The 16973-nt window shown below is 42.7% G+C and overlaps 1 protein-coding gene across 1 annotated transcript in view; it reads right to left on the bottom strand.

Annotated features, from left to right (window-relative positions):
* Nucleotides 1-16379, bottom strand: part of MARCO (macrophage receptor with collagenous structure) — a 39787-nt gene extending 23408 nt beyond the window's left edge. Inside the window, exons 1-4 of the mRNA XM_078329125.1 lie at nucleotides 16176-16379; nucleotides 2626-2727; nucleotides 1551-1775; nucleotides 408-443 (exon numbers count right to left, since the gene is read on the bottom strand). Of these exons, the coding sequence (XP_078185251.1) occupies nucleotides 408-443; nucleotides 1551-1775; nucleotides 2626-2727; nucleotides 16176-16272 (460 nt within the window). The 5' untranslated portion in view covers nucleotides 16273-16379. The remainder of the gene's footprint in view (nucleotides 1-407; nucleotides 444-1550; nucleotides 1776-2625; nucleotides 2728-16175) is intronic.
* Between the last annotated feature and the right edge of the window lie 594 nt (nucleotides 16380-16973).

The following is a 16973-nucleotide window of genomic DNA, read 5'->3' as shown; positions in this document are numbered from 1 at the left end:
GAATTCAGACACCATGGAAAGGAGCCCAGCACCTCTGGTGGAAAGTGCTGTGTATGTGGCAGGTAAGAGTCACCTGGAGGGAGTGCTTATGGGAGACCAGGGGAGAAGGCTGCCCTGGCAGCTGGGATGCCGCCTGGCCTGGCCTGGGAAGGTAGCTAGATTTGGGTGGGAGGGGTGGGGAGAGGAAGCCACGTCAAGTAAGGAGGGGGTTGAGAGCCCAGGGTCTGGGAGTCCAATTGAGGTCAGGGAACAGAGAGGAGACCCAGCTCAAGACAAAGGAAGGCTGTAGGGACAGGGGAAGGTAAGCTGGGGTCAGATGTCCAGACCCAGAATGGCACAGGCCAAGGGGCCCTTTTGAGGAGGTTTTGGGGAAAGAGCAGGGTGGGTATGAGTGGAAACGAACCTACCTGGGACGCCTCGTTCACCTTTGATTCCGAACATCCCTGCAAGGGAAGGAGAGTGAGCTGCAGCTGAGCTGTGAGGCACTCCTGGCTCTAGCCCCCGCTGAGAGAGCCCAGGCTCTGCAGCCGGAGGCTGAGTCCTCCCATGTGAGGGGCTCCCATCAGACTGCGGGGGTTTGGACAACAGGAACCAAACACCTGGCTGCTTTTTGGGAAAGAGTCATTGGAAAGAGCTCTAACTAGTGGACTGCACCCTGAGACCTGTAGATCCCCGGGAGCCTTGGAGGTGGGGAAAGGAGGAGGTAGAACCCCCTGGTGTTGGTCAAAATGAACTTCTTCACTTTTCAAGGAAGGAAGTGACACTCCCACGGTGTCTGAGTGTCTGAGCCTGGACTCCATCTATCTGCCCACAACTATTGAACCTCCTTACACCCCCACTCAGCCTTCATCTTTGCTCCCAGCATTTGCCTCCTGGGTCCTGTGCTGGGGGTACCCCTTGGTCACATGACTCAATCATGGGATCACCCTCCCAAGCCTTAGCTCACACAGGGCCCAGGGCAAGGAACCCCACTGGGTGTGGAGCTCTGTGTCACAGGGTAAACCCTACAATAGTTGGGCCACACCTAGCAGCCGGTTTTGCCCAAACTGTCTGAGGGCGAAGCTCTTCCCATTTTGGGGCACCCTGAGAGAGGAGACAGTGCAGCTGCAAGGCCCTAAGAGCACCGAGGGAAAGAGCACCCTGGGGTTTTCACCTTTGGCTCAGTTTTCTCCTGCCTGCAACCCTACCACCCAAGCCACCGTGTTTCCCCAGCAGGTCCTGCTATTCTCCTCCCTCCAAAGGCCCCACATTGTCTGGACTACTTTGGTGCCTTCGGTTGCTCTCTTCCCAACCTCACATCAGTGTAAGTCAGCTGTGGGGGAGTGGTCCAGGGAACCGCCCCAGGCTCTGTGTCTTACCCTCCCTCTTAGACATTCTGGATCCATCTGGGGATTTTGGGTTCAGACTTGGCATTAAGGTGGTTGCTCTAAGTCCCTGGCTCTTGGAGGTCACACTTTGCTTGGACAGGGCCCTCAGTTTCCTGGTTCCTGATCCTGCTGTCTCCCAGACCTCTGTTGAGAAGTCCCAACCCAGAGGGGAGGAGGCCAAACCTGGGTTCTGAGTGAAGTTGTCTACCCACTGCAGCAAGTGCTCGTGGCTGACACGGACCCAGGTGAGCTGGGCCTGCAAAACTTCCAGACTTGATGCACGCTGAGCCAGGTGTTCTCCAGGGTGTGTTGACTGCAGCAAGGAGAAGGATGGGCTGTCCTCAACGCTCAGAGTGTCATTGGAAAAATGCATCTCTAGGGCCCAGAGCCGCTCCTGCAGATTCAGAACTAGACCCCACCCCACAGCCTTCTTTTAGGGACTGAGGCATTTAAGCAGATCTCTGACATCCTTGTGTCATGTGTACATAACTTCTAGGGGCCCTGAATTCGTACACACAAAGTCCGTATGCTGTCAGGACCTAGTGTGAGCCCAGAGCCTTTTCTGCATCTTGACCATGTGCACTCCACACTCAAGCATGACATGGCACATCCACAAAACATTTCTGCATGGCCTAAAGCTGTGGGTACTGCATCCGCAATCAATCTCCAACCTTCAGGCAGTTAAGACCTTCCTGCATGCTCTGGGCATGGATGCGTGACAACTTACATGCTGGTCTGACCTAAATATGTGCAAGCTGCATTCGTGTGTGATCTTAATACATACATGATGTGTTTATGACAACTGTGCATTCAGTGTTCTTGAGTAACTTCAGGGTCTGCTCATGGAATTACTTCATGACTTTAACCTTAAGACTGGGAATACTTCAAAAGTCAAACCATGATCAGATGGACACTTGGATCAGCAAAGCCCTTCCCACTCAGAGACTGGGACTCTGATGTCAGATGCGTGTGGCATACCCTGTGTGAAATTATTGCGTCTTTCACTGCTTAGACACACACAGGCTCACTAGTGCATTCTCGGGGTCTCTCTCTCCCTCTCTCATGCACACATACACACAACATACACTGCCTCTTCCTTCCTCCCGTCACTGTGGCTGCCAGGGGCTGAGACTCTCTCCCAGTAGATGGAAGCAGTGGCCCAACGCTCTCCACTCACCCTGAGCCCTTCATAAGAGGGGCCCTGCTGGGTCACCCCCTCCCCCACAGGAGGGACTACACATGACCAAGCCTGCTTTACCTTGGACCACCAGCAGCCCGGCACCCACGGTGAGCAGGATGAGGTAGATGACCACCACAGCCAGACAGAAGTTCACCCCTTTTCTCCTTTTGGACTTTGGATCTGAAACACAAGCCAGGCAGAAGGTTGCTGCTGCAGAGAGCACAGCACAGGGAGTCACCGCCTCCTCCGGGCCCTACTCCGTGTGAGCAGGGGGCATCCTGTGAGGTCAGCTGGGAAAGACATCAAAAGCTCATGACCCCCAAATCATCCCCCTGATCCTCCTTCTTGCCACAAAGCAAAAATTCCCACTGTTGGTCACTTATCTGTGTGGCTGGGCAAACAAAAATCTGTGCCACATATCATTTGCTGGAAGAGGTGTTAGATTAACCTTGTTCACCATTGAAGCCCCAGCATGATGCCTGGCCCTGCTGGGTTCTCAATCTGTGTTTGTGGAATGAATTATGAATTAATGTGTTTAAATTTCAAAACTCTGGGAGAAGGAGCATTGTCCGCATTTAGCAAACAAGTAGTGAGGCTTGGAGAAATTGAATAACTTAGTAGGTTATAAGAAGCAGATCCAGAATTCATGTCTAAGTCTTTTTTTCTTTAGATTTTTAAATTATGAAAGTAAAACATGGTTGATATATTTTATCAAATAATGTACAGGGCATGACAAGGGTAATAATCATCCCTCAACCCCCAAAGGTCATAGCCCAATGAGATAAGCTCTAGTAGCACTCCAGGGTGTGGTCTTCCTCCATCCCTCCTGCCCAGAAATTCTACAAACCCATATAGTCTGAGACAGACTTTGTTTCTTTTAATCTTATAAACGATATCATAGTACATGAAATACCACATATTGCTTTTCACAGTGAAAGATTTTCTAGTTTTCTTTGCAGAGAGAGATTAGCTGCCCAATATTCCTTAGAGACAAAAGCCACAGTTCAGGCTAACATTTCCCTTTTGATGAGCTATTTTCAGTTTGCGACATTACAAAAGAGGATGTAGTCATTCTTGCCTGGAAGTCCTGACTCTAGTCTCTCGTCAGCTGTTACTCTGGCTTGTTTATGTGTATTAAAGGGAGGACCACACACTGCAGAAGGCCCTGCAGTTTCCTATGCTCATGTTAAACGAGCACCTATTCCATATCAGGTATTTACCAACATCATCTCTAGCCATTGCAGCAATCCTGCAAGGTAGGCATGGTCTCACTCCTTTACAGAGGAGAGAGCTGGGCTTAAATAGTTAAGGTGACAGGTGACATGGTAGGCACGTGACCCCAGGTTTGTCTAACTCCAAGACCTGAGCTTGCCTTACTAGCCTGCACTGACCACTGCCCCTAGGAAAGATCCAGTTGAAATGGACCCCAGGTGCACATCTGAAAGGGAAAGAGATTATAATTAAGCAGCCCTAGGGAATGTGTGCCCAACCGTATTTGCTTTTGTGATAGGGGCAGGTGGGTTTTCAGCTGACTAATGCGACAGATCCACTTAAACCCCAGATCTTCCATCCCCTGCAGCTCCTGGGTTTACCCTGCTGATGCTCCTTTCAATCCTTGCACAGCAGGGACCCTTGCTTGAGAATTGTCCGGATGAGCAATGATCTAGGGGTAGCTCTGGCAGCACAGAAAGAAATGGTTTGTTGGTGGGTTGCTTGTTTAGCTAGTGGTACTTGATTATACTCAATTTAGCATGGAGTGCCCTTTCTCCTCCATGCCCCGCCCCACAAAATTCAGGCTCACACAGCAGCTTGAGTGAGCCCCACAACCCACAACTTGGCCAAGTCATTCCCTGCTGTCAGCCCTTCAGTGATGGCTCACTGCTCCCAACCTGGCACCTGATGCCCCTCTGGCCAGCTCTCCTGTGGCTGCATTTTCATGTCATACCTCCACAAGGATCCTGACCAGTGGCTAGACCAGATGAAAAATGGTTGCATCCTTCTGACTTGGGGTGATGTATGCTCCCTGCATACTGGCTCCCCTCCTTCCCTTTCACAAGACTAATTTCTGCTCATCCTTTGGAAGTTCAGTAGAGCCCTTCCTGCTTCAGGATAACTTCTCTGGCTCCTCTGGGCTGGGTGGAACCTGCCCTCCCCTGGCTCGCCCACATCTCTCTGTTTCTCTCTGCCATAGCACTGATCACCCTGGATTGTGTCTGTTTATGTCTCTGTCTCCCTAAATGGCCTGGAAGCTTTTTGAGCTGGTATCTGGCACACAATATGCTGTGAAGATGATGACTGAACAGAAGAATGAATGAGTGGCTGAAGAAGTTTGGGTGCTGAACATGTGCAGAGTTTAGAATTGTTGAAAGGACATTAAGAATCCAACTCAGGGCCTCAGGTATTCATGCAACCATCATGATGAAGACGGGTGGCACACAAGGGGAGCCTCACATTTAACACAAGGTGGTGGATGGCAAATTGGCAAATACAGTGTCATGGACAGCACTGTTTTTGGACAGCACTAAATTTTATAAAACATAACATGATGGAAATGGAAAGGCGAACTGTGCTTCAAAGACGCAGGTATTACAGAGGTCAGAGATGGGAGCAAGGATGGAAAATACAGATATCTTAAAACCATGTGGTCAGAGCATGGTGGAAGGCATGAGAGTAAGGATACAATGAGAAAAAAATGAGTTATGGTAATACTGTGAGAATAGTTCACAGGTAGCCATCCAGGCCCAGAATGCTGTTCAAATTCAGAGCTACCACCTGGCATAGAGGCAAAGTATTTTAGAAACTGGGAACATGAAGCCTGTAGGTCTACCTAACTCACTCTGTACAAATGGAGGGTCTGATGAAGTCTTTAGCCTCTACACTGTTCATTTCATCTCTTAGACAGTAGAAGAAACTGTAAAGAAAACATGTATTCTGGATCAGGTTTGACCAAAGAGGAAGAGCTGTTTGACATGTGAGGCTAAAAACAGCCTCTAGCAAACAAGAATGGGTTTCCTGGAGTAAACCATAGTGAATAGGGGCAAGGATTTTAGGAAAGCAGTTTTCAAAAATTTGACAGCTCTATTGTCTGGCTCACAATGAAAACATGGTTCCAGAGAGAAATAAAAATAATGTATCAAGTCTGTAAAAGATCCCAAGGAAGAAAAAAAACCCTGCACACAAATTCTAGTCTTTTCAGGTCTGCCACTTCCTGGGGTAGCAGAAAGTGCTGGTAGGGTGTCCTCCTCCCATGCCATAACACTAGTGGACATCGAGCAGGAGTCCCCACTTTACCCTAGCACTGGGAAGCCTGGTGAGCAGACCCAGAGAAGTGATGTCTTCCCTGTGGGCCTGATGTATCTCACTTCCAACCTGGTAGCATCAGACAGTACTGAAAAGTGCCTTTCCCCCCTGCAGGTAAGACCAGCAGGGGACCAGCAAGAACACTAATGGCACCAGGTAAACAAAGTGGACCAGAATAACATTGACAAGGCTCTGAAAATTAAGTAGTCATTTTACTACAGCCCACACAAGTAGGCCAAAACCTACATAATAAACCTCAACTGTATGACTTTGTGACTGTCTACTAAAATATAAGTTTTAAATAGGACCCATCTCCTACCATACTGTACAAAACATGCATCATACAATGGAAAATTACCTGTCATGCCGAGAACAGAGACAATCACTACTCAGATGAGAGGTGACAATCAAGAGATGCCAGCATTGAGATGACACCGATGTTTAAACTATTCCACAAGAATTTTAAAGCTGCTGTAATAAAAATGTCTTAATAAGCAATTACTAATACTCTTGAAGCAAATATTTTAAAAGGTCACCAAAAAAGTACAACATATAAAAAAGAACCAAACGGAAGCTATAGAACTAAAAATGACCAATTAAAGAAGAAAGACTCAGGAAATGGGCTGAACAGTGCAATACCTGTGACAGGGGAAATAATCAGTTAACTCAATAATATAACAACAGAAATTACTCATCTCAAAAACAGAGAAAATCAGCTGGGGAAAAAACAAAACAAAACAAAAACCAAACATGGACAGAGCCTCAGAGACCCGTGGGCCAGCAACAAAACACCTAGCCTTCATATCATTGAGGTACTAGAAAAAGTGTGAGGCTTAAAAAATATCAAAAGAAATAATGGCTAAAAATTTCCCAAATTTCGTGGAAGATATAAACCTACAGATTAAAGAGACTGTAAAAATCCCAAACATGGTAAACTCAAAGAAATCCATATCAAGACACACCGTAATTTAAAAATTGAAAACATAAAAACGCATAGAGAATTTGCCAAACTATATTAAAAACATAATCCAACTATGTGCTGTAAATAAGAAATCAAACAATAGAACTTCAAAATACATGAAGCAAAAACTAATTTAACTGAAAATGGAAATAGACAATACATAATTATAATTGTGACTTTAACGCCCACTTTCAGAAATTGATAGTAACTCTGCAAAGTTGCAAAGAACTAAACCCTACCATGACTGATTGATAGTATCTAACGAACACATAGAATACTCCAGGTAGCAACAGCAGAATGTACATCATTTTCAAAGACACATGGAATATTCACCAAAATAGACCATATCTAAGTCATAAAGCAAATTTCAACAAAATGAAAAAATTAGGTCATACAGAATATGCTATTTACCAATAATGCAACAAAAATAAAAATCAACAATGGATAGGCAGCAGAAAAATCTACAAACATTTGGAACATTTAAAAAAATACTTCTATATGGTGCATGGGTCATTAAGAAAGTCTCAAAAAAATTAAAAATAAATATGAATGGAGATGAAAATACAACATTTAAAAATTTATGGGATGGAAACAAAAGCAGCTCTGAACAGAAAATTTATAGCACAAACTGCTTATACCAAAAATACAAAAAGCCTCCAATCAACACACTAAGTTTCTTCCTTAAGAAAATAGAAAAGAGCAAAATAAATCCTAATCACCTAGTAAAAGGAAATAATAAAAATAAGAATATAAATAAATAAAATTTAAAATAGGAAGACAGAGAAAAATCAATCAAACAAGGGCTCTTTGAACAAAATCAATAGAATTGACAAACCTCCAGCAAGACTGACAAAAGCAAAAATGAGAGAAGACACAGATAGGCAATATCAGAAACGTAACAAGTGCTATCACTTCAGGTCCTAGAGCCATTAAAAAGAAAATAAGAAAATACTATTATTAACTTTATGCTCACAATTTAAAGGAAATGGGCCAGTTTCTGAAAAGCCACAAACTACCAAAACTCAGCCAAGATGAAATAGATAATCTGAATATCTATAATCATTAAATAAATCTAAATTTTAATTTAAAACCTCCAAGAAAAGAAATATTCAGGCCCAGATAGTTTAACTAGCATATCCTAATAAACATTTAAAAAAGAATTAGCACCAATTTTACACAATCTCTTATAGAACAGAGAGAAACACTTTCTAACTCATTTTATGAGGTCAGAATGACTCTAACATAAAAACCAAAAATAGTCATTCTGCAGTTCTGTATCTTTTAAGTGGAACATTTAGGCCATTTACATTCAATGTTAGTATTGAAATGTGAGGTATCCTTGCACTCATCATACTCTCTGTTATCTGTGTACTTTGTTTTTTTTGTTTTCGCTTTTGCTTTTTAACTTGTATTTTTGTTTTATAGGTCCTGTGTGATTTATGCTTTAAAAAGGTTCTGTTTTGTTGTATTTCCAGGATTTGTTTCAAGATTTAGAGCTCCTTTTAGCTTGGTATAGTGGTGGCTTGGTAACGGTGAATTGTCTCAGCATTTGTTTGAGAACGACTGTGTCTTTCCTTCACATAGAATGCTTAGTTTTGCTGAATACAAAATTCTTGGCTGATTTTGTTTTGTTTGAAGAGGCAGAAGATAGGGCCCCAATCCCTCCTAGCTTGTAGGGTTTCTGCTGAGACATCTGCTGTTAATCTGATAGGTTTTACTTTATAGGTTACCTGGTGTTTCTGTCTCACAGCTCTTAAGACTCTTTCCTTCATCTTAACTTTGGATAACCTAATGACAAGGTGTCTAGGAGATCTTTCTGTGATGAATTTCCCAGGTGTTCTTTGTGCTTCTTGTACTTCCATGTCTATGTCTGTAGCAAGGCTGGGGAAGCTTTCCTTGCTTATTCCCCCAAGTATGTCTTCCAAGCTTTTAGAATTGTCTTCTTCCTCAGGAACACTGATTATTCTTAAGTTTGGTTGTTTAACATAATCTCAGACTTTTTGGAGGGTTTGTTCATATTTTCTTATTATTTTTTCTTTGTCTTTGTTGAATTGAGTTAATTCAAAGACCTTGTCTTTGAGCTCTGAGCTTCTTTCTTCTACTTGTTCAATTCTATTGCTAAGACTTTCCAGAGCATTTCACATTTCTAAAAGTGTGTCCAAAGTTTCCTGAATTTTTGATTGTTTTTTCTTTAAGCTATCTATTTCCCTGAATGTTTCTCTTTTCACTCATGTATTATTTTTTGGATTTCCTTGCATTGGGCTTCACCTTTCTCTGGTCCTTCCCTGATTAGCTTACTAACTAACGTCCTGAATTCTTTTTCATGGAAATCAGGGATTTCTTCTTGGCTTGGATCCATTGCTCATGAACTAGTGTGATTTCGGGGGGTGGGGTGTTGCTGAACCTTGTTTTGTCATATTACCAGGATTCTGATTTCTTCTCATTTGGGTAGGTTCTGTCAAGGCTACCCAAGGGCTGACAGAAGCCTAGGGCTGAAGATTGTTGTTTAGAATGTTTATCCCATGGGTGTTCCCTTGATGTAATATTCTCTCCCTTTTCCTGTGGATGTGGCTTGAACTGCAGTAATTTTTGTCTCTCTTCTGGGTCTAGCTACTCAGCAAGTCTACTCAGCTCTGGGCTGGTACTGGGGGTTGTCTGTATAAAGTCCTGTGATGTGAAATGTCTCTAGGCCTCTCAGCCCTGGATCCCAGTGTCTGTTCCAGTGGAGGTGGTGTGGAGGGTGCAGTGGACTCCGTGAGGATCCTTAGATTTGGTGGTTGAATGCTCTATTTTTGTGCTGGTTGGCCTGCTAGGAGGTGGTGCTTTTCCAGACAACATCAGCCATAGTAGCGTGGTGGGAAACTGGTGGTGGGCAGGGCCCTAGAACTCCCAAGATCTTGTGTCCTTTGTCTTCTGCTACCGGGGCAGTAGGGAAGGACCATTGGCTCCTACACAAACCAAAGGCCTGTCCCCATCGTGCCCCCCACCCCCAACAGCTCCAAGTCTGTTTCCTGACAGAGGGTGAGACAGGCTTGAAAAGTTTCCTGAGGCTTTCTGCCTTCCAGCTGAGAAAGAAAAGAGCTTTCATTCTTCCTCTGACTGTGAAGTCTGCAAGCTGAATTCACACCCTCCCCTGAGTTGTTTCCAGGATGCTAGAGAACTCCTTCTCCCTGTGGAGTTTTACCCCCTGCTCCTCTGTCCACCCACCTGTGGATCCCTGTGGTGTTAGGCAGGAAGGGGTTGCTTGGGGAGCCAGCAAGCTTCCAGGGCTTTTCTGTTGCTGCTCCTACCCCTGTATTTCACTTAGCTCAGCTCTCTAGCTTTACTCAGCTCCAGGTAAAGTCGGAAACTTCTCCTGCAAACAGACCTTCAGCTTCTCCAGTGTGGGTGTGTGTTCTGGAGACAAGGGTCTCCCTTTCCCACTTCCATGGCTAGGACACTCACAGTATTTGGGGTGTCTACTGGGTCCTACCGGAGTGGTTCGCTTCTTCCAGAGGGTCTGTGGATCCTCTCAGGATTGCTGGTTTGTTCTCGATATGGAGCTAAAATTCACAATGTAAGCCTCTGCATGCTGCTCTGTCCAGAACTGAAAACTAGTCATGCTTCCCATCCATCATGATTCCCACTGCCTCCAAAACACTTTTAGAATGAATAAATACATTCACAAAGTTGTGAGATACAATGTAAACACATAAAAATCAACGACATTTCTATATACTAACAATAAATAGAAACTAAATTAAGAGCATAATAGAATTGACAATCACACCAAAGAAAATGAAATATTTAGATATAAATCTAACGACATGTGTACAAGATCTGTATGCTAAATTTTTAAAAAGATTTTAATTAAAAGAATCAAAGAGCTAAGTAAATGGAGAAACATGCCTAGTTTGTAAGTCTGCATATAATAAAGATGTCAATTCTCTCTACATTTATGTATAGCTGTAACACAATTTCTATTAAAATTTCAACAAGATTTTTTTTGTAAGTATAGGCAAGCTGACACTTTAATTTATATGGAAAGGCAAAAGCCCCAGAATAGCTAAACCAATTTTGAATAGAAGACTAAAATTTGAGGACTAAGTCTACCTGATATTAAGGCTTGCAATATAACTATAGTAATCAAAACACTGGGGTATTGGTGGAGGGATAGTCATATAGATCAATGGAATAGAATAAAGAAGGCAGAATGAGATGCACACAAATTTGCCCAAGTTGTTTTTGACAAAGATGTTAAAACAATTCAATAGGGAAAGGAAAGCCTTTCAACAAATGGTACTGGAATGGCTATATATCCATGGTCAACAAAATGAAACGAAAGAAAACCGTGGCCTAAACCTTATACCATATGCAAAAATCAATTCAAAATGGATCACAGGCTGGGCATGGTAGCGTGAGCCTGTAGTCCCAGCTACTTGGGAGGCCGAAATAGGAGGATCACATGAGCCCATGAGTTTGAGGCTATAATGCGCTATGACCGCACTGTGAATAGCCACTGCACACTCCAGCCTGGGCAACATAGGGGGACCCTGTCTCTAAAATATAAAAATAAAAATGAAATAGAGTATGAACTTAACTGTAAAATGTAAGACTATAAACATTTTAGAATAAGACATAGGAGAAGATCTTTAGCACCAAGGGCTCTAGGTAAAGGGTTTTTAGACTTCACACCAAAAGCACAATCCACAGATGGAGAAATTGTTAGGTTAGACCTTATCAGAACCAAAATATTTTGGTCTGTAAAAGACGTTGATAGGAACATAACACAAGTTACAGACTGGGAGAAGATATTTGCAAATTGCATATCTGCTAAAGAACTTATATATAGAATATATAAAGAATTCTTGAAACCAAACGGTAAAAAAAAAAAAAGATCCAATTAAACATGGGCAAAAGACACAAAGAGACATTTCACTGAAGAGGTTATACAAATGGTAACTAAGCACATGAGAACATAGCACCATCATTAGCCATTAGGAAAATGTAAATTAAATCTACAATGAAATATCACTATATACCTATGAGAATGTCTACATTAAAAAAGTGATAATATCAAATGCTGGCAAGGTTAGAGAATACTTCATCAGTCGAACACTGCTGCTGGCAATGTAAAACGGTGTAGTCACATTGGAGAATATAGTGACTGCTTCTTGTAAAACCAAGCATACATTTAGAATCCAGCAGTTGCACTCTTGGGCGTTTACTCTGGAGAAATGAGAACTTAAACTCGCATAAAAGCATTTACAGAAGTGGTCATGGCAACTTTATTTGTAATAGCCCCCAAACTGGAAACAACCTGAATGTTCTTCTTTGGCTGAATGGTTAAACAATCGGTGATACATTCATATTATGGAATGCTACTTAGCAAGAAGAGCCAGCTATGGACAGACACAACTTCGATGGCTTTCAAAGGAATTACACTACGTGAAAAAAAAAATCAATCTTAAAGAAGTCACATATTGTGTAATTTCCTTATATAATATTCCAAAAATGGAAAAATTATAGAGATGGGAAGCTGATGAGTGGCTGCCAGGGGTTGATGATTGCCGGTGGGGGAGGGAGAAATATGTGGGTTTATTTAGCATAGAATTGGTAGAACTATATTCATACAGACAGATGAGTGCATGTAAAACTAATGAATAAGCTCTGTGGACTGCACCAATATCCATTTCCTGGTTGTGCTATTGTACTAATGCAATGTAAGACGTTACCACTGAGGGAGAGTGAGTCAAGGGTTAGAAAGGCTTCTCTGAACATTTTTTGTAACTTTCTCTGAGTCTATAACTATTTCACAACAAAAAGTTAAGACAAAACGCTATGGTAAAGCCAGATGTTTAAAAGATGTTGAGAAATATTGGTATGATGAAGAGCAAAGTCATGACAATGACATGCAATAATAGCAGTCACGTCAGCAAGACTGAGCCTCAACAGACTTGAGGGTTTCCGTTTGTTAAAGGTCACTCTAGAGTATCTTAAGGGCAGGAAGAAAGGGAGGGTTAGACTCACTACTGAGAGACAATGGTTAGTGTTAATTAAAACAAACAACCTTAACTTTTCTATGTGTATTTTGTTTCGATATTCTCTCTCAAGAAGAGAAGAATGAAGTTAGTGGAAAGACCATCATGAAGGAAGGCAGGAAGCCTGAAGTAGTTGAGAAGTTGGGGTAAGAGGTCCTGACAGGTGCTATGACTCATGCTTGTAATTCCAACACTTTGAGAGGCTGAGGTGGGTGGGTCATTTGAGGTCAGGAGTTGAACACCAGCTTGGCTAACATGGTGAAACCCCATCTCTACTAAAAATATAAAAGTTAGCTGGGCATGGTAGCGGACATCTGTAATCCCAGCTACTAGGGAGTCTGAGGCAGGAGAATCACTTGAACCTGGGAGATGGAGGTTGCAGTGGGCTGAGATTGTACCACTGCACCCTAGCCCGGGTGATAGAGTAAGATTTTATCTCAAAAACGAAAAAGAAAAAAAGAGGTCCCAACAGAGCACATTGCACAGCCTAACATGTGCTTGGCTGTGTGGTGACAGAAGTCCTTCTTGAGAAACCAGACAGGAAGCCTAAAGCCAGACACAGGTTGGTAATTTTCAAAAAGGTAGAAGCAGACACAACCCAGAAAGATATTATCAACAGGTAAATTCTCTTGTTTAAGCCCAAATGTTCCATTGCTGAGGTGGTCGATGGTGCAAAACAGTTGTATGGCTCTGAGGAGAGACCCGGGATTCTGTGGCTCCCTGAGGGCCACAGAAGCCAACCCTTTGTCAAATCCCTTCAGGAAACTGAAGCAGTCTTTGTGGTGGTCATTGGTCAGTGGATACATACATCAAATCATCACGTGTGCATAATAAATATATACAGTTTGTATTATTAATTACACTTCTAAAAAGCTAGAATAAGAAAGAAAAGAAAGAATACCTTAATTCTAATGCAGATAATGGAATGAAAGAGGCTTGCTCTAATGAGGCAGGCTGGAGGTGACGGCAGGAAAGAGGGAGCAAGGTGCACTGTGCTTGTAGAGGGTGTCCCGTGAAATTTACATTCCCCATCATTTTTCTAGATTGATTTTAGAAAAAATAAAGATTATATTCCAAAAGTTTCTCAGACTCCCTTATCAAATTTTCTTCAGTATGTGGTTAAAACTTTCCTAGTCCAGTATCCTTGGGTAATAAAAAAAACTAGTTTAATATTTTATCATCAGGGAAAAACAGCATTTTATATTTCAATACTAACAACAATAGAGAAATATAAGGGCGGAAAATGAATCGCAAATGTTTTCCAGTGCCGTTTTTGGTGAACCATATGTAGGAAGTTTAAGATAATGTATTTTCAAAGAAAATAGATATTGCCTAAATAAATAAACCTTCAGCAGACAAAAAATAAGTAAGATGCCGGGAGCCAGCCCTGAGGGGTCACTGCTACAAAGCCTCACAGTGATTATCCTGCATAATGGCACTCTTCTAGAAAGTTTTGTGATTCACGATCTTTGTATTAAAAGGCAGGATGTTGTAAATGCATTTAAGAAAATGTTTCATCCAAATTAAAGTAGTTTTATTTTTTTGGTAAGATACTTTCAAATGTTTTATTATTTGTTGGTGGAGATAGGTCTCAAACTCCTGGGCTCAAGCAGTCCTGCACTGGCTTGGTTACATTTTTAGTTGATGACACACACAACTCAGGTCAGAAGTTTCAGGTTCATCCTTAACTCTTGTGTCTTCCTCCCCAGCCCTGTCCTGCCACTGCAGTCAAATTGATCTGATTTCTAGTGTTTCTCCAGAGCATTCCCTCTTTTCCTGCCTTCCATCCACTGCTCGTCACCTCCTGTTGCCAAGTTCCTTTCTGCCTTCAGCTTCTCTCTCCAGCCATCCCTATGTAGGACCAAGAGCAACCTTACATGCACATTAGTGCCTTTCTGCCCCGCATCAGCCCCTTCCTGCTTCCCCACTGACCTCAGGATGAAGTCAAAGTTTTTGGTTCCAGCCTCAATACCCACTGGTCTTTCCCTCCCAGTTTTGGTGAACCAGCATAGAGTTATTTCTATTTCTCTGAATATTTCTTGTGAATACAATACAAACATGTGGCACCCACCCCTGTCCTAGGCACCAACTTCTTTCTGTAACAGACCCTCTTTATCGTTTAAAGAGGTGTCAGCTTTGCCCTCCAGGGCCCCACACCAAGTTAGATCCATCCCTCGTGTGGAAATCTCAGTCACAACATGGAAATGGTCAGTGAATGGGCGGCTCACACTGTTCCCTCCTGCCAGAGGCCAGAGGCCAGATGCCACATTTATTCAAGCCTGTTTCCTCAGTGCTGAGTGCAGTGCTCTGCTGGTAATAGGTGCCGAGTATGTTTGATCAGCTGACTTTGCTTGAACATCCTCTTCCAGTCTTTAAACAGTTATGTTTCCAGAATACTGCATTCTGAGAACTTCTAAATAGCCAATGATTATTATAGTCCGTAGCACTCATGCCTTTCTCTGCTATTATACTGTAAATTACTAGAGGCAGAGCCCCAGATGCTTCACCTTTGTATCCCTAAAAATTCCATGCAGGGACCTGGACAGACAGGTGTGGGATGAGAAGGACACTGGCCAGGAGACAGAGCCATCACCGTTCCTGCATAGACAACTTCCAGGAAAGCCTGGGAGCAGGAATGAGTGATCATCTTAAAAGATGATCCCAAGAGAATATCATAGACTAGGAAATCAGAGATCCTTTGTGGAATGCAAGCCCACCCATGACTTCAAATATTACAAATTCTAGAAGATTTTAAAAATATGTCACCTGTGGAATGCTGACTGAGAAAATAAAAACAGGATTGACTGAATATTACAGACCTGAATTTAATCCAAGACAAACTAATTATGAAACTATGAACATATTTCAGCCAACACAAAATACAGAATATGTTTCTTGACCAGCACTTCAGTTAAAACAGAAATCCCCTTAAAGAATTTTAAAGAAGCTGTGTTTTGAAAACTGTGGTGCTTCAGTTTTGTGATCCCCTTTCAGTGCCCCCGTTTTGAGTTTTCATTTTATCACCCAATCTGTGTGTCAGAATAAGACACTCATAAAAAAGGAGACATTTAATAAGCATTGGCATTTATCTAGGGAAAAATATTTAAATATAATTAAAACAACAGTGAAGCTAGAAAAATCCTGACTATATGCTAAAGATACAGCATCTATTATTAGCATTACAGGAATTCCAAATTGAAGCACTCCAGACACGTACTAGTGAGGGTTAGGTGCAAAATGCAGCAATAGGGCAAACCTAGACTCTCTATTGACTTGTCTATTTTTGTATCTTGCTAGCAGAAAGACTAGATTTCTGGCAATTCCATTATTGGGGAATAGTACTTTACCATTGATATCAAAGGTCTCCATTGCCATTTGGTCAAAAGCTGCTTGTTGGATCCCGCTCAAGAATTTGTTCTCCTTGAGAATTTCCTTATTTCTCATTGCCAACCTTTATAGATGGCCAAAGTCCTGGAGCCAGCAGAAATGCTCCCCTCAAGAGGAACCACTCGGAGGAAGATCCTTCCCATCGAACCACTATAGCTTGTTGTAAACCTCACAGCACTTCCCTCTGGTTTTGATTTCTGAATTTTCAGAATGTTTCCTGACATGGTCAGGATTGGGCATTTCTCAAAAATGTGCTAATCACATGTGGATCTCCTGTATAGTGCCGCTGCTTGTTAAGGGGGATTGAGGAAGCTTTGGGGCACAAGTTACAGGCCTCTGAAATCACCCCCTCACTCCCAGGTCCCTGAGACCCAAAAGCTGGGTGGCTCCAGAGAGTGCCAACCAATCCCTGCCATGGGCCCACAGTCAGCTAACTGTCCTGGACCTCTCCAGCCCACAGTGAAATCTCCCTCCTCTGACCTACCTCAGCCTTTAGAGTTCATCCTTGCTGCTCAAAGTGTGGTCCATGGACCAGTAGTATCAGTGTCACCTGAGAACTTGTTAGAAATGCAAGTTCACTTGTTCTAGCAGTAAGTCTCTGGTCTCATCCCATCAGATCGTCTCCAAATCTACAGCTTAACTAGATCCCCAGGTGATTTATATATACATTAAAGTTTGAGAAGCACTGCTCTGAACCACACATTTTAGCTCTTAGTATTTTTCCTTGTAGTTTTCCCGTGTTTTCTGTGTTTGTGTGT

The sequence above is a fragment of the Callithrix jacchus genome, chromosome 6, assembly GCF_049354715.1.
Source record: "Callithrix jacchus isolate 240 chromosome 6, calJac240_pri, whole genome shotgun sequence".
Classification (NCBI taxonomy): Eukaryota; Metazoa; Chordata; class Mammalia; order Primates; family Cebidae; genus Callithrix; species Callithrix jacchus.
This window is presented reverse-complemented; position numbering and strand designations above follow the sequence as displayed.